We start from the raw sequence: 24,701 nt of genomic DNA on the forward strand, positions 1-24,701 counted from the left end.
CTGGGCACTATACTAAGCTCTCAACACACTGGATGATATCTTACTAATCCTCTTAATAACCCCATGAGGTGGGTGTGGGAAACAGACCTTGAGGGTGGCTACAGTATGGACTTTGGAGCCAGGCCGCCTGGTTTAAGCCTGAGCCCCATCACCTGTTTGACCTTGGGCAGGTCACTAATCTCTCTACATCTCTGCTTCCACACCTATATATAATGTAGGGGTAACGCACATCTGCTCTCCTCACAAGACCACTGTGAGGATGAAGTGGGATATCTGTGGAGCACTCAGAGAACGGGGCTTGGCACATGGGAAATACCACACAAGTGCCAGCTCACATATTTTTGCCGATGCAGACATGGGGGCACAGTGTGGGTTAAGTCACACTCTTTTTGGTAAGCAGGAGTCAGGATGTGAACTCGAACTCCCTGACTCTAGAGCCCCTGACCTTGATCACTGCATGAGACTGCCCCTCTCTGCAAGTACCACACACACACACACACACACACAGGCCCAGAAACCCCATGTCCCTGCCCAACCAAGGAATCCAAAGTCCCCCCCTTACTTCTCTAGGGCAGGGGTATGTGTTAGATGGAAGGCAAGTTACATCTTTACTTCTCCTAACCTCTAACCGAAACTTAGCATTTCTGTCAAGTATGAGTTGTTGCAACAGTAATAGTATAGTAGCAGTACCTACAAGTGTGTCACCAAGAAACACTAGACACTTTTATATCCCATTTACAGTTGTAGCAGATGTCACAGAACATGGCTTATACTCATCTGTACTCTGAACTTTGTTATTAGACAACCACAGACTACATCACTTAATACAGTGATAAAGGACATGTTACTTGAGCAAATGTTTTCATATATTGATAAATGAACTTCAATAGCATTGGTGTGCTTTGTAATCCTGTACATTTGAAGATCTTCTGAAAAGGGATCTATAGGCTTCAAGCTGATACCCAAGTGGTCCACAGTACAAGAGGAACGAGAAACACCTGTTCTAGAGTATGGAGAGAATAAAGGCAACAGAAACGTGGGTCTTGTCCTCCTGCCCCACTGCATAGAACCCAGGCTGAGATCTCAAAGCACTTCTCCCCATTTCCTACCCAGAGACCTGGGAGGGCCTAGTCAGGGGCCAGAAGCTGGCTCAAGGCCCTGACTGTCTCCAGCATCACACTACAGTGCTCAGTCTAACCCTGGATATCCTGCATGCCAGTGAAGGTGACTCCAGCAAAACAAGAACAGCCAGTAAACCTGCTAGCTAGGGAACAGGCAAGTTTGCTGTAATCACACCCCCAAAACCACATACTCTACATCCCAGGGGGTTGCTCCTCACCTGCTACAGCTATAACCCATCCGGTGTGCAGTTTCTCTCTGATGGCTATGGATGCCCCCTGCTCTCTTCAGAGACAGGTCTCACGTCAGGCTACTGAAGAGCCACCACCATACTGGGGATGAGGGGTCCTGTAAAGCTGACCTTTGCTGGCATCAGAACCTACCCTCTGAGGCAAATGAAGCTAAGAGGCCTGCTGTCCTGGCTAGAGAATCTTCCAGAATGGAAAGGGAGGAGCCAGCACAAAGGAGAGAAAGATATACAGATCCAGTTTTCTCTTCCTGGCCTCCCTCACTCCATCTAGAGACTTAGTACAAGTGTGGGGGGGGGGGGGTGCAGGGCTCTGGAGTGGAGAGGACATGCAACTCAAAAAGTAGATGTTGGGGAAAACTGCAGGAGAAAACACTAAAATATCCATCCTTAACAATATTTGCCCCCATATTCCTACTCCAGGCCAGCCATCAGCCATTTCAAGTGATGTACAGAGTGAACCATTTGCCCTCAAGATGCCCCAGAGACAAGCTACCCTGTCCCCACCATCCCAGGGCTCATGAGGCCCTGCAACCTCTGCTTTGGCAGGAAATTCCTGCAGTGTAAATAACTAGTATCTATAATAACACTATCATGGGGGCAGGGTGGGTTTTTAATTTGAAAGTCATCACTAATTGAAAAATAATGGCAAAGAACCGCCATTCCCCGTATTCCTCAGTGAACGGTGCCATTCTGCCCATTCCTATGTAGAGTGACCAAAGAGTTGAGAAGCAAAGCTCTTCCGTATGCCAGGTTCCTGACAGATACAGAGGAAGAGGCGGAACGGGGGACCAAGGCAGCGCTCGTGGATGCTAAAACCACAGTGATGGCAAGCTTCGTAATGGCTGGGTAGAGCTAACAGGACCTGCTACTCAACCTGGGTCTCACTGATGGAAAGATACTGACAGCGAGGCCATGGGAGCAGCATCAGCCACCCCACGTGGAAGGACTCTTGCTCTTGCCAGCAGGTAGGGCACGGGGACAGGGCCTTCCAAACCCAACCATGAGTGCTCAGGGGCTGGAGAACTGGGGTGAAGGGCAGCATGAGGAGTTCCTCAGCTGGGGCCACAGGGTCAACCAGCCTCAAGGACTGGTGACCCAGCTCCTCCATCAGCTAGGGGCCTGAGACATAGACTATCATACTGAGAGGCCTAACCAGGCACAGGATGGGAGCCCTGTCCTGATCCTGACTCAACAAAACATCTGTGAAAAGAAAGTTCTGATATCAGGAGAAATTGAATATGGACTGGACACTGGATGATGATTAAGGAACTGCTAGTTTTATGTGTGATAAAGTCATTATGGTTACATTAGGGAGCACGGACTCATTTACATTCTCCTTCTGGGCCCACTTGGGACTAGCAGTGCATTTCCATTAGACCCCAGAGGTCGGGGGTAGCCTTAGGCCAGGGACATAGGCTTTTTCTCCTTCTCCCATGACCAAACCCTGCTCCGGGTCTCTGAGTCCTGTGCTGACCTGTGGCCCCTCCCAATCATGGCCACACCCCAGCACCCGGGCTGACATGTGGGATCCTTTTTTTTTTTGGTAAAGAATGACATTTAAAAGTTGATACATGAATTTTACATGCTTGACTTAACAGACTAAAACATTTTTCAAGTCCTTAATTATAAGAACAGCAGCAAAACTTAAGACAATTAAAAACTGGCATTTAAGAATCTGCTGTGTTGCTACCAATAAATGTAAGACCACTGTATCCGTGAAGCCCAAGAAACTACTCTATTCCCAATTACTAATCTATTCAAGCCAACATGCATGGACTTTGTTTCACTTTCGAATGTGTTCCCTTGTTCTGGGTTTAAACTGTACCTTTAGATACAGCAGCCTGAGCGTAATGGGGTTATAATGCATGGCTGCAGACCCAGTCTCACTGCATGACAATTACAGCACATCAACAATTGAAATTAAAATAGCAAAACCAGGCTTGAGTGGACGCCCTCATGTTGTAAATACATCACATATCAAAATTACAAATTACAGAAATAAAGACAAATAATAGCATGAAAGACATGGTAGTTTATTTTTAAAAATTGTACCACACTGATCATAATGACCAGCATACACATTATGATGGCTTTTCTCTTGGGTATTAACATTGCAGTATTTTTGTATACTGAAATGTTTCAATAGGACCAAGAACGTTAGAGAAATAAAGATCTTAGATGAAAATGAACACTAATAATTCTGGTGTCCTACCCCCACAGAATTCATTTAAACCCCTTATGAATCAGTGGCATTATAATGTTATATAGTTATGAAGAACAAAAGTTTTCTACTATTCCAAATGCAGAAGGAAAAAAAATAACTTAAAAAAAATATGACATGTGGGATCTTGACACTCGATGCCAACCCAACCAGGCATGTGGTGACTCAGTTGGTTAAGCATCTGCCTTCAGCTCAGGTCATAATCTCTAGGTCCAAGGATCGAGCCCCAAGTCGGGCTCCCTGCTCAGCAAGGAGTCTGCCTCTCCCTTTGCCTCTTCCCCCTGCTTGTGCACGTGCTCTCTCTCTCAAATAAACAAGTTATCTTAAAAAAGAAGAAGAAGGGACGCCTGGGTCGCTCAGCGGTTAAGCATCTGCCTTCAGCCCAGGGAGTGATCCTAGAATCCCCAGATCGAGTCCCATATCCGGCTTTCTGCATGGAGCCCGTCTGCCTGTCTCTCATGAATAAATAAATAAAGCATTAAAAAAAAGAAGAAGAAGATGGCGATAACGATGACGATGACGACCCACCCAACCATGGGAGGCTTCAGTTAGGCCTCTATTCAAAACATTTCTCAGGTATTTGCCAGAAACAAGAAAGGAAGAGTCCCTGAGAAGCTCACAGCTTGGTGAGGAAATAAGAGAGCCACATAAATCAGGAAAGTAATCGACAGCACAAAAACACTCCAATTACAGAGGCAAGTTAAAGTGGAGTAGTAAAAAAATAATAATAATTTTTAAATAATAATAAAATGGAGTAGTAAGACAATTTCAGTGGAGTGCCGGCAAGGGGGAAGAGGCAGGGAAGAGGGGGCAGGTAAGGAACGACATTGATACTGGGCCCTGAGCAAAACAGAGCGAAGAGGCAAGGAGCTGGGGAGAAAGACATTCTAGGTGGAAGGAATAAAATGTGCAGATGCCAAGGCCCACAGGGAAAGTCAGGCAGTAAGGTGCCCTGGGGCAGGTAGGAAGCTGCCTCCAACACCACACACAAGGACTGTACCTCTCTTCTGAGCCCTGAAGAGCACTCACTCTAGGGTACAAACAAGAATGGGGCCTGATGGACACCATACTGGACAGCAGGGAGAGGGACCACACGCACACAGGTGAGGCACAGGTGACAGGCACAGGTGACACAAGCCAGGGCAGGTCCCGTGGCGGGGCTGACCTCAGCAACTCCTTACACCTCGGCAGTTTTTCTCATCATAAATTATAAGCTGGCATTGTGATTTATAAAATGCAGCAGCAGCTCTGATAACAGTCCAGAACAAGAGTAAAAAAAAAAAAAATTCCTTAATTAGGACAGGAGCAGTGGGGAAGGCAGGAGGGGCCCCTTTCCTCAGCCAGCAGGCCTCCGCCACCACTCTCAGCACTCGGTGACAGGAGGGGCTGCCACTCACCTTTTATCCCCCAGGGGTGCGGCTTCATATATGGAACACCTTCCAATACCCGCTGGATAAATGACATGGAAGTGGCAAGGGCTTGGCTAGTCCCAAAAATAAGTTGGAAAAAAATTATTTTAAGGGCATAGCGAGAAGACAGGAGACACGGGTTCTAATCCATGATCTGACTTACTAAGAGGCTTTAAACCAGCCATTTCATCTCTGAAAAAGTGGGGCAATAAGACAAGCCGGCTAGGGACAGGGAGAAGGGTAACTAAGACTGCTATTACTCAGGGATTGGAGGGGGAACCTCCTGGCCAGAGTCTCCCCCATGGGATGCTTTGGCTCGTCTCCATGTCCCCCACAAGAGCATTCCTCCTCACACACCATCAGACAGGAGGTGTGTAGGACCTCAGGCCCATCTTCTTCCGGCTCCCCACACCCACAATCAAACCCACCCTTTGGTTTGGTATCTACAGCAAAACTGCCAGCCAGACACAGTCATAGGGCAGGATATTGCCTCTTATCAGGCCAGCAGATGATCTTTATCACCCAACCTAGCATAGACGGTCCTCAGAGCCCAGAACTATCACTTTGTGAGCCACCCCAGCCTATGTGATCATGGTTTGCTCACCTCACCTCAGAACCAGGTCCAGCTCCCCTCTCCCCTAGGCATAAACACCTCAAGCTAATCCTTATGCCCCCTACTACCATGGGCTCCAAAGGCCTGTTACTATCAGCTTGCCTCAGGCTGGCCAGTGACCATACTCACTCAGCAGAGGAAAAGCTATGAAAATACCTAGAGACAGATCTAACCACCCTGATAGCAGCAGAAAATATGCAACCACCAAAAGCACAAAGTAGGGGAAAAAGTACTGGGCTTGGAAGTCAGAAATCTGACTGCCACTAGTAAGTCATGTGACCTTGGACAAATCATTTTACCTCCTGAGACCCCAGCCTCCACATCTGTAAAAAGGGGGGGGGGGTCACCTTGTCTGCCCTCAGGGAAGAATGAAATGAGGTGATGCCAGGAAAGCACTCTGAAAAATAGGCCAAACCACACATAATGATTTGGGTTCACTGTCTTTCAAGGGCCTTTTATAAGCTGTCATCAGCCCATGGGAGCAGCCCATGGGAGCCCATGGGAGCAGCCCATGGGAGCCCATGGGAGCAGCCCATGGGAGCCCATGGGAGCCCAGGACCAACAAGTGATAGCCCTCCCCAGGAAGAAGAGAACCAGCAAGACGACTTCTCCCAGGTGGTCTTGGTCAGACGGGGGGTAGGAAATAGGAGGAAATTCTACTTAATCACACCTCCTCCCCAGTTTACTCCTAACCCCATATTCACCTAAAACAAGAGTCTTGGGTCATAGAGGACAAAGCTAAGAAGTGCCTGGTCCCTCAGGCAGGTCTTGGTTTAGATGCACAACAGGTGGAGATAAACAATAAATAAACATCCTGTGTGGGAAAATCAGGCTGATGAGAGGTACAACCTGTGTGCAGAGATTGCTACATTTGTACAAACAAATGTTAAATGCACACAATAACTTTGGATGGATACCCAAGAACTGGTAATATTGGTTCCCTCTGAAGAGAAGAGCTGGATGACTCAAGGTCACAGAAAGGGAGATTTTTCATTGCATACCTTCTGTACTTTGAGAATTTGAATCAGGTGAACTACTCAAAAAAAAAAAAAAAAAGTAAATTCTTTTGCTGAGAGGCACAGGGAAAAGTACGATTGGCTCCCCTCCACTCCTTTTCCTGGCCCAGCCCCAAAACACTCACTTCCCCTTCTGGAGGCAGTCTCCCTCTCTGAAACTCACCCAGTCTCCATCCCAGCCTCAGCTGTCATTCAAGAACCTGCTTCCCCCAGAGTGCCCACTCCGATCACTCCAACCCTGCTGAGTTCACCCTTCTCCTGACCCTTTTCTTTTCTCACATTTGTATATGCTGTTTTGTAGGTTAATTATCTCTCCTGGATAAGTCTTGTCGCAAACGTATTTTTTGCCCTTTTGGGGAAATGGCTATATATTTCTTTCTCTTGTTTTCTCCACAGCCCTGACCTAGGCACAGCGGTTGCCTAGCAACTGCTTCCTAGATATTGAACAAGAGGGAAAAAAAAAAGGAAATGACTGCATTGATGTAAGGCGCTAGATGGCTGAGTGTTCTGTCACAGTAACACAAGCATGCGATTCTTGAAAAAGGTCAGGAAGTCTTGTATCTGTGGATGCTCCCAAGCTCTGCTCTACTGCACAAGCCAATGGGAGCAAATCTCCACCGCACCCCCGCCCCAGGTAAGGGTGACCAAGGCCAAGACAGAGAGCCTGCCAGGCTTCCCCTCAGCTCCTGGGAGACAATTCTGATAGCATTGATACCCTCCTTCCCAAAGTACCACACAACACCCCGACCCACGTCTGGGAGACAGACATGACTGGACTTGGAGCTGCAGATCAAACACACTTACCCCAATCAGCCAAGGCTTCACACAGGAGCAGCAGGCCATGCTTACCAGAGAGCTCAGCTTTGGGGGGACAGAGGAACCATCAGGAGGGCAGTGGCTGAGCCCTGGTCCTATGCCGAGCTAACTCATGGAAGATATGGGGGAAAACCAAGGTGGGTAGTACCGAGTGGTGGTGAAGAGTACAGAATCTGAAGCTAGAGTGCCTGGGTCCAAATCCTGGCTCTGCCTTGTACTGTGTGCTGTTAGAAAAGTCACTTCACCTCTCTGTGCCTTTGTTTCTCCATCCCTTAAACACAGTAATAGTATCAAAACCTCAATGGCTTCCTGTGAGCTAAGAAGTCAAGGCCTTAGGCAGCACAGAGAAGAGGCTTAATCAATGATATGCCTCGCTAATCTGGCAATAACGGCCCCCCAAAAACAAAGCGGTGGACCTCACAGGTCTTCAGTGGACGTCTCTTCCTTGAGGAGGGGTGCCTGACCACAGCTAAACTGGGTGGCTCTGTCTGCTCTGAACTTTTCCGGAGCTGCCTGGCAAGGCCTGAAAATACAGCACTTGCCTATGGCCCTTCTTCCAAATGTGGGGATAATCCTCCTAACAAAGCCATAGCTTCCAGGCATGCAGGCTGGGATATCCACGTCTTCCCCACCTCTGAACCCACACTACCCCATCCAGCGGCCCCTGTAGGCCTCTGCCCAGGCACTCCAAAAAAGCTTTTGGATGAGACTGCCCCTCCAGGTCTACAGATAAGCCCCAAAGCCACCTCCTCTATCCCAGCAGAAACGTGTCTCTCTCTCTCTAAAACCCCATGGGCACTTCCACAGAAACCCTGGGATGCCCATGGGGGCCCCAAATGCCATCTCTTCCTTACCCTAAATCCTACAGCTCTGCAGGCTGGCAGGGCCTCATAGAGACCACACAGAGCCCCACCGTTCCCCAGCCTTGGTCCCCACAAGTCTAAGCTGTCTGCTAGCTCTGACATTAGAATTCTGCAATCAAGGGCTGTGCTTCCCTCCCTACCAGCCCCTCAACCCCTGGGTCAACTGAAGGTCCAGGTGGCCTGTGACAAAGCCCCTCCCCCTGTGTAGCACCTCTGAAGCTCTGCCTCCTGGGAGGGAACTTGGAGGTTCCCTGCTTGCTTATAAGGCTCACTAAGTAGAGGCCTGGGCCCAGCCCCACTCTCAGGCCTCAGCCTGACCTGCCAGGCTCAGCTATCCTCACCAGCTGCCATCCTTCCTGAGGGTAGCAATAACCTAAGGGGTTCTTGGCCAGCTCAGGGAGAGCAAAGTCATTCAACTCTTCCCTGGCAGGACTGCCCTGTGTATAAAGGACCTTACATTGCGGAATTTTTTTTTTTTTTTTTACTTGGCTGTGGCAAAGGGCAAAGCTTCTTCATGACTACACCATTTTGCAGAGATAGAGTACTGATTCCCAGGGAGCACAGAGAGCTCCTGTCATTGTGTTAATTATCCGTCCCAGCACAGGGTGGGAAGGGCAGGGGAAACATCTGGACAAGGCCAGCCAGACCAGTCCAGTCATTTAGCATCAGCAAGTGTCACAGCACCAGGGGAGCAGCAATAACAAGTGGAGCGGCCAGCCCCCATCAGAGGAAAGGACAGTCTTCATGGTCCCCTAGGGTGGAGGATCTACTGAGGTATGCCTGTTCCTGGTTGGCTACAGGGAGAGGACAGTAGGGCAGAGACAGGGTTCTCACCCAGGGCCAGATGCAGAAGGAAGAGAAAGCTCTGTGCCAACCAGGAGCCGCCCAGTCTGATGGAGGAGTCACTTCCTACCCCTCCCTGTCCTCCAGGCACTGCGGCTCAAGCAACCCCAAATAAAAACTACTCCATAACTAAGGGAGCTGGAACCTCCTGAATCCTAATGACTGACTTTTAAATATGGCCATACCTTTCCTCCCCACCCCCCACCCACAGCCAAAGCAGACTTTCCCAGCAGCCCACAAGTCTGGGGTTGGAGCAGAAGCTGAGCCTTAAGGTTGGACCAAGAATTCTATGGCCTCAGCCACCTCCTGAGGAGCAGTCACACCTGGAAACCAGTGGAGAGAGGCTGTGGGATTACGTGCACAGGAATGTCAAGTAGTCTGGAGGCTGAAAGATGAATAGAAGCCCTCAAAAATCATCCTAATCCTAGGCCAACAGGCTGTATTTTCCCTCTGGAGCCTCTCGCAGTGTCCCTATACTCCCTATCCTCCAGGGGATCTCAGGCAGTACACTAGTCTCAAACCTAGGTGGTCCTGAGCCACAGGCCTCCTGGAAGCCCTCCATAAAAGCAACGGCACAGGTCTGACCAGGGCCGACAAAGCCTCTCAGGGTGCCACAGTTAACAGCCTGCCCCTGGCCCCAACAGTTTTACTCTATGGGATGAAAAAGGACAAACCGATCCCAACCCAAATTAAGCCCAGACTCAGGCTTCCCAAGGGGCCAGGCTCTAACCATTGATTTGATGGGCCCAGGATGGAGGTTCTTCACAGCAGGCACTCTTTTCCTCCACACATAACACCCACTCCACACACAGTGCCCACTGATAACAATCAGAAAGGAAACAGTGGAGAAGCATCTCAGGATTTTCAGACTTGTGATGATCCATGTATGGATTTACTGAGGGGAGAGGATTATAATCAGTTTGCTCAGGTATTAATGTTAAATTTTGTTTTGAGAATTTCCTCTTCAGTTATTTGGAAGCCTCTGGTGAAATCCCTCACCTCAGAGAGCACCTCTTGACAAAGGAGCATCAGGGGCAGTTGAGGCACCTCCCACCACCACCCCCACACCATCATCACACAAAGCAGGGTAACCACAACACCCATACTTTAAAGGCTTCCTTTGGCCTGGAACTATACGAAGGCCTTTATAGACATGGTCTTATTTAATCTTAAAATTCCATAACTATTATTGTGATCTTTGTAGAAAAAAGGAAACAGGTTAAGTAACTTGCCTGCTAGTAAGCACAGAACTGGGAATGAAAGCTGTCTCTAGGTTCTGAGACACTGTGCTGTCCTACCTACCCCAGAGGGCAGGGGCAGTTTCAGCCCAGGCTGCTGGGGGAGGGCTGCAAGTGGATCTGAGCCTGGCTTGAGCACTGCTGAGGCCTCCCAAGCCCAGCCCTAGTTTTCAAACTTCTAGCAGCAAAGAAAATGGAGGCCTGCAAAGGGCCTATTTCATGAGGAGCTCTCACATTCTGGTATGTACCTTGTCACCAGCAGTCCTGGGGCTTTCTCAGGCTCCGTCTCTAAATTCTGTATTGTCGCCCCACCCACCTCTCACTGCCCATCACATGAGAGGCTCTTCAAGGGCAGGGGACATCTGTCACACCAGAGCTACCAGACACTGTAATCAAAGCCTCCCTCCACTATCACTGCTGTTCCTGACCAGCAGCCACGTCTAGGGACTACATTAGGTGCTTTAATTGCATTCTCATTTCAGACCTTACATCAATCTTATAATACTAGCCCCATTTTACAGATGAGAAAACTGAGGACCAAGAGTTTATTTACTTGACTCACCATAAGGTGGTGAGACTTCCAAGTTTGAGACTGGAATCTATTTCTTGCAACTCCACAGTCCCCTCCTCATAACCATGAAGCAGCCTTTCCCCAGTCAGATTCTGTCTTGGTGACACAGGGCTGCCATCTGTCTTCCCTGAGACCACCACAGCTGGCTCATGGTATTAGAGTGGATACTGTTCTTTCCCACTGCTATCCAAAGCTGAGGAGGGCATACCCTGGTCCTCCCCATCTTGCCCTCTCTCCACTAGGAAATGTGCAGACTCACTATCTTAGCAGCTCATGCCAGGGTGTTCTCAGGAAACACCACTAGGAGTGGCCATTAAAATCAGAGGTGGGAGATGGGGACCCGAGTGGGAGCAGCAGCCCTCACCCTCTGTCAGTAGGTACGCCGTTAGGTCTGGTGAACTAGAAGACCAAGCAGACTTAAAAGACTTCTCCTCTGCCCAACAGGAGTGCCCCTCGCCTCTCCTGCCCTCTCCAGATTCTATCTATAACCCAGGTCAACCCAACAGAAGAAAAGCAGTGGGTAGGTAAGGAAAGATCCTGGTGGGAAAGATGACTTCTATCAAGTGAATTAAGGCTCCCACTCAGATCAAGGGGTAGCAAGTCGAATTCTCCAAGAGGGCCTGTCCTTGGCTGAAAACAGGCCCCCACCTGGACCTACAAGTGCAGGCAGTTCAGCTCAGGAAGATCCAAAGGCCAAGAAGAAAGCAAGGGCAGAAATTAAAAAAAAATCAAAGCTACCCTCACCCTAAGTCACTGGCTTCACAGAGGCCTTTCCCCCATAAACCCAGAGACTTTCTGTCTCCCCATTGCCCCCAGCCACCAGGTATGTAATCATCTACCAGTCTGGTCAGATTAGTTGAGTGATGAAAACTGAAAGACTAGGAAAGAAAGGGGTGGAAAGAATTGGGGGACAAGAGCCTCTTCAGGAAAAGACAGGGCTAAGAGATCCAGAGATCTTTCTGCCCCACCCCCGGCCAGAAAGGAAGGAGAGGACAGAAAAGGGGAGGAAAAAAACAAAACAACGGCCAAACTATACCACATGATTCCACACCCAGCAACCAAACAGCGCAGAGCTGTGAAGGCCCTTTCCTACATATTCTGCAAAACGTTCAAGGTCAGATCCTTTCTAACCAAATCCTGCTCTCACATGGGTCTGCATCAGTCTCATCCCTCTCTATCAACAAGCTCTCCTAGATTTACTCATTTAGATGCCATTCCACATGGGCAAACCTTTTTGGCACCTGTCCCCACATAGGGCACACCCCTGCCCCCATTCCCTTATGCTCCCCATCCAGGGCCCATTGGGTCCAAGGGACATGTCACCTTGGTTAACCCCTTAGATGGTCCACAGCAGATGGTCAGCCATGGGGACTGGCTTTCAGATCCTGTCCAAGTCCAAACAGGAAATGGGGCTCCAAGTCTGAAGCCTTGATCTTAACACTGGCAAGGTTAAACACTGCCAAAATAAATGATTAAAAAATGCACAGGCCCTTCTGGGTGGAAGTGGCTGGAGATTATCTCCTGCTGTGCATTAACCATGAAGCTGCCTTCACCTCAAGCAGGACAGGCAGGACATTTGAAGGCTGACTGAAGGGTTTCCTTCCTTCAGTTTGGAGGTTCTCTTGCTTTCAGAACAGGGACACAGAGGTGCTGGGTTCCAGAGGCTTCTGTCTCTAGGTGGCAGAGGGCATCCAAATAGGAGGCAAGAAGCAGATACCCTCTGCAGTCTGGAGATCTGGTGGGGCATGTCCGGTCAATCTCACCCTCAAGCAAAACACTGAACCTTCCTTCCCCCACAGGGCTAGGCAACACCTCTCCACTGCCCTGCGGGCCTGGCTTGTGACAGAAGGCTGCAGGGCCCCTCTCCTTTCAGGAAAGGGAGACAGGCCCTAAAAATGGCCCTAAAAATGGCCAAAATTTTCCTTCTTGAGGTTCCCACAGTTCAAGGGCCTCTGGATCCCACTCCTAACTTTACTTGTCAATCTACTCCTAGGGCTGGGCCACGAATCATACCTCCCCCTAGGCTACACAAGGACACACCAGCAGCCAAGCAGAGAGTCGCAAGGACGGGGATCAGAAGGGGACCCAAAAACGAACTAGGGGTGGTGGAAGGGGAGGTGGGCGGGGGGTGGGGGTGACTGGGTGACGGGCACTGAGGGGGGCACTTGATAGGATGAGCACTGGGTGTTATTCTATATGTTGGCAAATTGAACACCAATAAAAAATAAATTTATAAAAAAAACGGACCCCAAATGCAGAAAGAGCAATTGGTCGGTTTACGCCCTTGAGCGCGCGGCGAAAGGCGCAGCGCCGCGGCCGAGCGGCCGAGGTTCGGGGTCCCGCTCCCCCGCCAGCCCCGCCCGGCGAGCTCTGCCTTAACCGCTTCCGCGCCCTCGGGCCCCCCACTCACTGCGTATGCTGGGCGCGGCCTGCGCCGAAGACCTCGTCCAGCGCCACCGTGGCCTGGCCCAGGAACTTGTCGACGCCGATGAGCGAGCGGTGCATGGTGGTGAGCACCAGCTCGCAGGCGGCGGCCGAGCCCGCGGCCCAGGGAGCCGAGCCCGCATCGGCCTCCTGCGCCCGCAGCAGGCCGTCCAGGGCACCGGGCGGCAGCTCGAAGGAGCACTCCTCGCGCCACTCGGGGCAGCCCGGGGTCTTCTCCACCACCGACGTGCTGTACTTCTCGCGGCCCACCTGGATCACCGTGTACGCGTCGCTGGTGCTGCCCGCTCCCGAGCTCTTGCCCCGCAGCCCGCGGGCCCGCAACACCGTCACCTGGACGTGCGTGGGCAGCCAGCGGGAGGGCCCCGGCGCCGGCTCGGCGCCCCGCACCAGGGCCATGGCGGAGGCGGCGGCGGCGGACGACGGCCGGCAGGAGCGGGCCCAGACGCGGGCACCGGGCCGCCGCAGCTGCGGGATGGGCTGGGCCGAGCCGAGCCGAGCCGGCAGCCGCCCCCCGCCTCCCCGCTCCCCGCTCCCCGCCTCCCGGCCGCCGGCCGCGCCGCGACGTCAGCGCCCCGCCCCCCGCCCCGCCCCGCGACCCGACCCCGGCCCCGGCCCCCGCCCCCGCCCCGGCCGCGGCCTCCGCACCGCCGCCGGGAGCTCGAGGGGGCGCCGCGGCCCAAGGGGTGGGGCGCGCGGCCTCTGCAGAGGGGTGGGCGGGGCTCCCGCGTGGGCTCCGCCCCCGGCTGGCGGCGCCCGCGGAACCCCCCGCGCTGGCGGGAGCTCAGCACCCTCTGCCGGGTCTGAAAAGCCCGCTCCGCGTCTCCCGGCCAATCCCAAATCTTCCTCTGCGATGTCCCTGCCTCGAGAGCCCTGCCCTAAAACGGCCCCGGCCCGCCCCCCCTGGGCCGGCCGGCCCCCCGGCGCGGGCAGGCGGGGGAGGGGCAGGACCCCGCCGCCCCCCGCGTCCCGAGCGCGCCCCCGACCTCCAGCCCGCCCGGGAAGGAGCGGAGGCCGCAGAGCGAAAGCAGCACTGACTGCCGCCCCGGCGCGTGACAGCCCCGCACCAGCGAGCCGGCGACCTCCGCGCGCCTCAGGGGCGGGCTGGGACGGCGAGACTGCGCGGCGGGAGGCGGGAGGGCGGAGAGCCGGGCTTGCCCTTGGCCGGCGCTGCGGGGGAGCCGAACGATGAATAAGTAACCACGTCGGTACCTAAGCCCGGGCTCCTGCGTCACCGGTTGGTGGAAATTAGAGGCTCTGCTGAGGGTTTTAAACAATTACTTAGGCACCCATCGAGTGCCTACTATGTGCCTGTGTGCAAAGCACAGGGTCTTATTTGAACGCTTGGCCTATTATTAATAATGATAACAATGGTTAGTAATTATAGATGCTGAATTTTAGCCAGTGCTGGTCCATGTACTTTGTATACATTACCTCATTTTATCCTCGGAGCAACCCTCTGAGTGAGTGCTTTTTATTCCTGTTTCCCAGAAGGTTAAATTGCAGCTCCGAGAGGCTAAACTGCCCAAGATCCATAATTGGCAAAGGTGGGATGGGATTCCACACAAATGACCCCACAGCCTGTACTTTTAAAATCATGATTTTTAAATAAAATATAACACATACAGCTAAAAAATAAATAAAACAAATAGGACGGAAGCACTTCTGATGAAAAAGCAAAAGCCTCCCTCTCACCCTGGATGGGGAGAAAACCCACTTATGTCCACTGGTGTTTTCAAGCCTGGTGACAGCTCCATCTTCTCTACCTAAAATGCTTATGTATGTGGATTTAGCAGGACAGCCATTATCTATTGCCTTCCTGTTATGATAGATCATGTGTCTGACACCCACATCCCTCTTTCAATCTTGTGTGGTTATCCTATTATTTTTAGTTTCTTTGTTGGATACCTTTATGGTGGAAACCTGTGTTTCTTCTTGGGAAGACTCTCTGCAGTACCCCCTTGACTTCCTGTGCAGTGAGAGGAAGAGGCCAAAAATCCCAACTCTGCAGGCCATGTCCTTCACCAGAATATGGATGGAGGGAACCAGTACACCAGTCACTGGGGATCTGTGGGAACATACCCACCACAGGCCCAATCCTGACAGTCTTGCCCCTGCTTTCTGATGACTGGGGTGGAGGAGTCCTGGGCACTGAGCTCCACAGTCCAGCATGCCTGTGGACAGCACCTATCTTTAAGACAGCCAGCTCTGCCTATGGATCTTGGCTGTCTGCCACTTAGCAGTAATAAGATCTGAAGATTAAACCATCTCTCTGACCTCTACCAGCCTTGTTTCCTCATCTAGAAAATGGGGATAATGATGCCTACTTCAAGCAGTTGCTGAGAAGATTCTGTGAGAAAATATTGTCAAAGATTTTAATGCAGTGGAGACCATCATAAATGATCTCAAGGCATCTGAACATCATACGCAGCTTTTCTTTTGATTATTAAAGTTAGTTCAAAAATACAGAAAAACACAAAGAAGGAAAAACAAATAGATCATAATCTCACCATCCAGAAATAAACACTGTTAACAATTTGTTTTGAATCTTTTCTCTATGCTCTGATGTTGATTTGTATGCATTATGGTTGTGAGGCAACTGTAATGTAGCTTTGAAGTGGCCATTGGATTCCTGGTTCAACCAGTTACATGTATTATCTCATTTACCCCTGAAAACAATCATTAAAGGCAAGTGCTTTTGCTACCCTCATTTTCACTGATGAAGAAACTAAAGCAGAGAGAGCCTGGGTAATTTTTTCCAAGTTTCTAACTGGAAAATTGCAGAGAATGGAAAATTGCAGAGAATAGTCTGACGACTGCCTGTGGCCTCTACTCTCACACTAGCTTGTTGATCATATAGGCACTACATCATTTGAGGTTGATAAAGTAGGAAATGTTGTCATACAACCATTTCACAGATAAAGAAATTGAGGTATAAAAAATGTTAACAGACTTAACCAAGGTTGTACTCAGAAGAGTCCCAACTTCAAGAATGGATTCCCTGATGGTTTTGCAGATGAAGACATCTTTACCAAAGTGCAACTAACATATATTAGTCACCCTTCTTTAATGGTTCAGTTTCACCTGTTTCCTAGTTCTCTACACCACTAGGCTGCAGTAGCAAGGCTGCAGGAAAGGGCAAAAGAGAACTCAGATGGGCTACTCCCGCTCTCCTTCCTCCTGCCCTGACCCACGCAGTTTGGCAAGCTCAGGCTTCCTGCTGGCCTGGGATTGCAGCCACAGGAGGACAGTGAAGCCAGGCAGGGCTCCCCTGCAGGTCACTTGGCACGAGGAGGAAGGGGTAAGGTCTTTTAGCTATCTGTCGTTGAGAAAGAGCGGAAACTGAAGACACTGAAGTCTTGATCACCTAGAGGTGTGTTTTCTCCTCATAAGATGAGACCACTAATACCCCATGGCCTGCAGCCTGCCATGAGGGCTAGTCAGAGGACCCTCTGGCTTACCTGGCTCTCTAGGGCTGAGTGTGTTCCTGCGTTCCTGGCCTTCTCTAGTCTGTAGAGATACTTCTTGCTATAAAAAAGTGCTCCTTTGTGAAATGTCCACTTGTTGCTTCTATTTGCAATACCATAAAAGCCCATTGGCCCTTCACATAGGTACTTCGAATAACTTTGCCAGGCTCTGCAGACTACATTTCCTCCCGTTCTTCACCTCCCCTTTCCCGCATTTGTTTTCTAAGACCCCTCACCATAATAGAGTCACACAGCCTGGGTTCAGATTCTAGTGCCACCACTCCCCAACATTATAAGCTTAGGAAAATCACTAAAGCCCACTGAATCTCAGTTTCCACATCTATGAAATGGGCCTAATATAGAAGTCAGCTCATAGGGTTAATATGAGAGCTATCTCAACGCACACTAAGCAGTAACGAATATTATAACCTTAGAAATCTTTGCTGAAAGCAAACTTGTACATCCATGTTTCTTTTGCATTCTCTTCCAATGAGATTGAATTTTTTTTCAATTACTAGTCATTTATATTTCCTTTTACTGAATTGTCTATTCTCCGAATTATCTATCTTCTATGCTCATTTGTCTTTGAAGTCTTAATTTCTTATAAATTTATACTATTGCTTTCCAAGTAAGAATAACACTTTGTCTTGGGTGCCAGGGGTGGCTCAGTCAGTTAAGTGTCTGCCTTTAGCTCAGGTCATGATCTCAGGGTCCTGGGATCCAGCCCCGCATTGTAGGGCTCCCTGTTCATCAGGGAGTCTGCTTCTCTCTCTCCTTCTGCCCACCCCCCAACTCTGCTCTCTTTCCCAAATAAATAAATAAATATTGTTTAAAAAAAGAGTAACACTTTGTCTTTTATATTTTTTTGCAAATAAGTTTGACAAAAGAGGTTATGTTGTCAAATCCTTGACTTTCTTCCATTGTTTCAACATCGTTAAATTCTTCCACACTCACAGATCAATAATATCTGCTCATATTTTCTTTAGCTTTTAAGTTGTTTAACTTCTTTGTTCTTTCATTATGTTTAAATTCTTCTATATGCGGGACACCGGGGTAGCTCAGTGGTTGAGCATCTTCCTCTGGCTAAGGGCCTGATCCCAGGTCTGGGGATTGAGTCCCACATCAAGTCCCACATCAAGTCCCACATTGGGCTTCCTGAAAGGAGCCTGGTTCTCCCACTGCCTATGTCTCTGCCTCTCTCTGTGTGTCTCTCATACATAAATAAATAAATAAATAAATAAATAAATCTTTTTAAAAATTATTCTATATGCTATTTTAGTGAATGGTTTGAAAATCCAACCCTCTCTCCCTCAACAGCAGTCCATGCTTCCCAATACTTATTGCCAATCACTATCCTTTTGCCATTGGTTTTCTTATATACATTCTTGTATGTATTGCAGACAGACTCTGAACTTTGTATTCTATTCCACTGAGATTTCTATCTTGCTGCCAATGCCATTTGGTTTTAATTGTTATTGCCTTTTTCATGCATTATTACAACAGAGGAGCAAAAATCTTCACTTGTCCTAGGTCCTGGGATCAGCCCCAAGTCAGGCTCCCTGCTCGGCAGAGGAACCTGCTTCTCCTTCTCCCTCTGCTGCTTCCCCCCACTCCTGCTCGCTCTTGCTCTCTCTCTCTCTCTCTCTCTCAAATAAATAAATAGAATCTTAAAAAAAAGATGAGTTCAAAAAAAGAAGTATAAAACATGTACACTGGAAACTATAAAATATCAGTGAAAGAAATCAACAAAGACCTAAATAAATGGAAAGACATTCCATGTTCATAGATGGAAGGCAATATCGTTAAGATGGTAATACTCCTTCAATTGATCTACAGATTCAACACATTCCCCAACAAAATCTCAGTTGCTGTTTTTGCAGAAATTGACAAGTTGGTCTTTAAAATCATATGAAAATGCAAGGTAGGGCAGCCCGGGTGGCTCAGCGGTTTAGCGCTGCCTTCAGTCCAGGGCATGATCCTGGGGGCCGGAGATCAGGGTCCCATGTCGGGCTCCTTGCGTGGAGCCTGCTTCTCCCTCTGCCTGTGTCTGTGCCCCCCCGCCTCTGTGTCTCTCATGAATAAATAAATTTTAAAAATCTTAAAAAAAAAAAAAGGAAATGCAAGGAATACAGAATTGCCAAATATCTTGAAAAAGAAGAAAGACCTGAGGGACTCATACTTCCTGATTTCAAAACTTAACTACAAATCAAGATAGTATGATACTGGCATAAGGATAGACATAATAGAGCAGTGGAATAGAACTGAGAGTCCAGAAATAAACCCTTATCTTTATGGCCAATTCATTTTCAACAAAGGTGACAAGACCATTCAATGATCCTTTCCAACAATTGGTGCTGGGACAGCTAGAAATTCACATGCACAAGAATTAAGTTAACTCTTCCTTACATCATACACAAAAATTAACTCAAAATAGATCATAGACCTAAATAGAAGTACTAAAACAATAAAATCTCAGAATAAAGGGAGTAAATCTTCATGACCTTGAGTTAGGGGAAGCCTTCTTAGATAGAACACCAAAACCATAAGCAACCTAAGAAAAAAATAGATAAACCAGACTGCATCAAAAGAGAAGCTTTTGTGCTCCAAAGAACACCATTAAGAAAGTAAAAAGGAAAAAAAAAAAAAAAAGAAAAAGAAAGTAAAAAGGCTGGGGATCCCTGGGTGGCTCAGCGGTTTCGCACCTGCATTTGGCCCAGAGCATGATCCTGGAGTCCCAGGATTGAGTTCCGCATGGGGCTCCCCGCAGGGAACCTGCTTCTCCCTCTGCCTGTGTCTCTGCCTCTCTCTGTGTGTCTCTCATGAATAAATAAAATAAAATTTAAAAAGTAAAAAGGCAATTTTCAGGATGAGAGAAAATATTTGTAAATCATACATCTAATAAGAGACTAGTATCCAGAATATATAAAGAAGTCTTACAATTCAACAATAGAAAGATAACTCAATCTTTTTTTTAAAAAGGGCAAATGAGTTTGGATAGTTCCTAAAGAAAATGGACAAATAGCCAATATGCACATGAAAAGAAAACATGAGCCGTCAGGAAAAGTAAAAGTAAATCAAAACTGCAACGAGACACCACTTTATACCCAGTAGAATGGATATAACAAAAAATAAATAAACAAAAGTTATCAGGATGTGGAGACATTGGAGGCCTCATACACTGATGGTAGGAATGTAAAACGGTGCAGCTGGTTTGCAAAACAGTTTGGCAGTTCCTCAAATTGTTAAATATGGGAGTTACCATATGACCCAGCAATTTCATCAGAATAGAAATATATAGACATACACCCAAGAGAAATGAAAACAGGCATCCACATAAAAAGTTCATTCCTGGATTCCTGCCTCAAACCTAAAAACCAATCATTGGCTATATGTCTCCCATCTCAGAGGAAGAGGTGTTTCCATGTGCTTAATTTCCCTCTCTTGCCTTGAGGCAGTCCAGTTTCCAGTCCATCTCCCCCTTCATTTCAGGATTTCTCATCCATGGGCTCCTTTCGCACATCATATAAATATGCTTAAGTCCCTCCCAAGGAAAACAGAGAAAAATATCAAACTCCCTCTCACTATCAGCCTATGCCATGTCCTCCTCTCCATCAGGGTTCCTGAAGAGGATTTACCCTCCCGGTCTCTATCCCCGCACTTCTCCATTCACACCCCAAAGCCTGGCTCCCCGTGCTCCCACCCATTCATAATTGCCAAACCCCAAGGCCCTCCCTTAGTCCTTACCTTCTCGACCTCTCTTTGGCATTCAGTAGTTAACCATTGCCTTCTCCAAATTCCTTCAACCCCCCACTCTGCCTCAGGCTCCATTCTTCATGCTTTTGCTCCTGCCTCTCCTTCAACCCACTACCTCTGGATCTCCTTCAAGGGCTTCTCCTCCCCCATTTCTTAACATTGGTTTATTTTTCAGCCCTCTTCCCTTTTCCCTCTCAGACTCTCCCTGGAGAGTCACCTTTACACACATGGTTTTATTCACCCTATATGTGTTTCCAACTCCTGCATGTCTACCTCCAGACCAATCCTCCTTCCTGAACCCCAGATCCACACTTCCAACTGCCAGGCAACATCTATAGATGCTTCAAACTCAACAAGCTATTATGAGTTTGCTTGGCTGCCCTAACAAAATGCGACAAGATTGGGTGGCTTAAACAACACAAACTTTTTTTCTCACAATTCTGGAGGCCCGAAGTCCAAGGTCACGGTGCTGACAAGTTGGTTCTTCCAAGGCCTCTCTTCTTGGCTTATGAGTGGCTATTTTCTTGTGGCATTCTCACATGGATATCTCTTGGTCTATGTGTTATCTGTGTCCTAATCTTCTGTTCTTATAAAGGACACCAGCCACTTTGGATTTGGTAGGACCTATCCATGTGACTGCTTTTTACCTTAATTACCTTTGTAAAGGCCCTATCTCCAAATACAGTCATAATCTGAGGTATTAGGAGTTGAGGACTTCAACACAGAAACTTGTGAGGAACACAATTCAGCCCACAACAAAGTTAAAAGTTGAAGTCTTCCCCACCTTCAGCAGCTCCTTCTGTAGTCCCTCTCGGTGAACCCCTCAAGGCCCTAACCAGAAACCTAGAAGGCTCTCACCAAACCTAGAGGCTTCAGAGGGCATTTGCCTTTTGCCTGCTTCCCAGATACCATACTGAAAGAAAGCCATCAAAGACTACTAGGATTGTCAGAAAAGCCTTAGAAGCCAACTTGAGAAGCTTCTACTGGCCAGAGGTACAACAAATAGAGCACAGTCAAGGATAACAATCAATGGATTGAAATATATTAAATATATTTAAAACCATGATTTCATAATGATGTTTTAAAGTTAAATTTCTCATCACTAGAAGATGCTAAGAAAATTTGTTTGGAGATACTAGCATAGCTACTCATATACCTTTGACAGAAGAATGGTCCTCCTCTGTCAGGGAAGGTCATCCTATTCTACTGAGTGACCAAGTGCACAGCTTCAGGAGGCACACACATGGAGTGCTCAGGGAGAAAGGAGACACCCATCTAACTGGCCAGATTAGACAAATCTACCCTGGTGATCAATAGGGTGACATATGTTGTGTTATTTTGAAAACTACTAAATAAAGAGAAAGAATCCTGCCTCTTCTATAGGAACCGTAACACTAGATAACAAAATAGTAAATGAGAAGACTCTCTTTATAGAAGCATTCCAGCAAATGAATGAAAAAGAAATGATTGAACTGGAGTATCACCACATCCAGTCCCTAATGAATAAATAGATCTAGGCAGTGATTATCAATGGCTGCTGAATCACACCAAAAGAGATAACCAGGAATTATGTGCCTCCTAATAGAAGAACACACCACCAACTATGAAGTAGTCTTGCCCAAAAAATCTAGCCAGAATCTGATCAAGCCTCTTTATAGGAACTATATGGACAGAGAAAAATGTAAACAACTCAGAGATAAAATCAGCAAAATCCAGGCTATGGGAAACCACAGTATAAACAACCCAGTTTTTCCAAAAAGAACAATGCAAGGAAAAAAGAGTTAGAAGAGGAACCTAGAAATAAGAAAAATACATTTAAAAAAATAAGTTAACATGGGGTGCCTGGGTGGCTCAGTCCATTAAGCATCCAGCTCTTGGTTTCAGCTCAAGTCATGATCTCCAGATTGTGAGATCAAGCCTTGTGTGGGTCTCCACACTTAACATAAAGTCTCCTTGTCCCTTTCCCTCTGATCCTCCCCCTGTTCTCTCTCTCTCTCTCTCTCAAAAATAAAAATAAAATCTTAAAAAAAATAAGTGAACACACCAATAGCAATGAGCACATCTACCACCCAGATCATGGTTTCTAAGTCGCATTCTTTGGGAAAAGAACCAGACTACTTTGAGAAATGATTCCAGGAATAGGGCAAATAAAAATCATGAAGGTGGTACACGAATGAGAACAGTTTGCTTATTTCAGATGACTAAAACCAAGGCAGAGTTTTGCTCTAGGTCCTGCTTGCTCCTATAACTTGAAAATGGCCAAGCAGGAATGAAGCCTCTTACCACTTTGGTCTCCTGCTAGAGAAATTTCTAAGTTGCATTCCTAGCTTCTGGTAGCTAGAGAGGACAGACTAGACAGTAGGAATTTGGATGTGGACACAAGATAGCCTATTTAGAGTCATAGAAGATGTGGGAAAGAAGGAGGAAACAAAACACAGAGATGGCTGGGGCATGATAATAAGCCTTCAATTTAGTCTGGGGTGCTGATGGCTCGAAATTTTGTTTTACATTTTGGTATAGTATCAGATTTACAGAAAAGTTGCAAAGATAGTACAGAGAGTTCCCAGTACATCCTTCACCTAGCTTCCATTAATGTTAACATTTTACAGATACATTTATCCAAACTAGAAACCAACAATATCATTAACTAGACTACAAACTTGTTTCAGATTACACCAATTTTTCCATTAACATAATTTTTTCTTTCCAGCTTCCAATCTAGGATCCCACACTGCATTTGGTCATCAAGTTTCATCAGTCTCCTCTCATCTGTGATGTTAACTTGATAACAATTCATTAAAGGGTACATTTGCTTTATTTGATTTCCAGAATTTATGTTATATTTAACAATAACAAATTAAAAATAAAACAAAATTGTAATGGTTTCTTATTGCTTTTAGAATAAGGGCAGCCATCCACAGCCTGGCCAGCAAGACCCACCTCTACAGCCTCTCCTTGCTTCACAGTGGTCTAGTCAAGCTGACCTTCTTCCAGTCTCTTGTATTTTACCTTGCTCCCTTCTGACACAGGGCCATTGCACCTGCTGTTTCTTCTGCCTGGTACACTCTCCTCTCCTCTTTGCCTAGGTAGCTTCTACTCCCCTGTTGATATCATTCCAGCATCCCTCCATCAGTGCATCAGTGCGTCCCTAGCTGAGTAGAATCTCCTTACCACAGGCTCTCATTAGTGCCCACAGGGGCAATGCTCCACTGGTTTGGGTGGCTATTTGCTTTTATGTCTCTCTCCCTGCTTGACTATAAGGTCCATGAGAGTAGGGACCATATTGTCTAATTCATCTCTATCCTTGGCTTCCTCCACAGTGCCTGGCATGTAGTGGGTGCTCAAAATATTTGTTGATTTCAAAAATGAACAAAAAGCATAAAACATGTCCAAAAGGTAGGGGAGAAAAGGAGAGAGGAAAAGGGAATTACCACAGTATTTGTAGCTTACTCATTGCTTTTTCATGGAGATGGAGATGAAAGCCAATAGATGGTAGTTGTGTGTGAAGTTGCCATTAAAAAGTTCTTAGGAGGGTAGATCCCTGTAAATCAGAAGATGATCCTATCATTTTTGCTGGGTACTTGGAGGAGTTCCAGATGAAGAATTTTGGCCTAGGAGTTGAGTTTTTGAGGAGAGCTGGAGAACCTGAATTGCTGTGTAGAGTGAGAATTTCAAGTTTCCCAGAGTCATCTACCAATCCAGGGGGGAAGGGCAGGTAGGAGAGATCTGAGGGGATGGCAGAGTAAGCAAAATTGTAAGAGGCATGCGCTTTTAAGCCTTACTTGTGTTACTAATTTATAATTTTAGTGCGTTATGAGCAGATGACATGACTGGTATCTAATGGATTCTGTGAAATGTATTACAGCTTCTTTTATAGCCAATGTAAATGTTCTTCCCATGCTAAAAAAGAATATGATTTCTCTCTTGGGTGTGGAGTTCCATTATACCTAATACATCAAATGTATTACTTGTATTTTTAGATCTTCAGTATCTCTACTTTTTGTCCGCTTGTTCTCTTGGTTTCTGAGAGGAGTGACTGCAGTTATATAGGCTTAAGGATATTTATTTAAGGGCAGCCTG

General features: G+C 47.5%; 1 protein-coding gene across 3 annotated transcripts in view; it reads right to left on the reverse strand.

The window, feature by feature from the left end:
• RAB11FIP5 (RAB11 family interacting protein 5) overlaps positions 1 to 13,941 on the reverse strand; it is a 37,768-nt gene extending 23,827 nt beyond the window's left edge. The window contains exon 1 of one of the 3 annotated variants that reach the window (XM_041756674.1): positions 13,370 to 13,941. In XM_041756674.1, the coding sequence (XP_041612608.1) occupies positions 13,370 to 13,800 (431 nt within the window). In that variant the 5' untranslated portion in view covers positions 13,801 to 13,941. The remainder of the gene's footprint in view (positions 1 to 13,369) is intronic. The other 2 variants (XM_041756675.1, XM_041756676.1) reach the window with 2 other exon arrangements.
• Between the last annotated feature and the right edge of the window lie 10,760 nt (positions 13,942 to 24,701).

The sequence above is a fragment of the Vulpes lagopus genome, chromosome 5, assembly GCF_018345385.1.
Source record: "Vulpes lagopus strain Blue_001 chromosome 5, ASM1834538v1, whole genome shotgun sequence".
NCBI lineage: Eukaryota > Metazoa > Chordata > Mammalia > Carnivora > Canidae > Vulpes > Vulpes lagopus.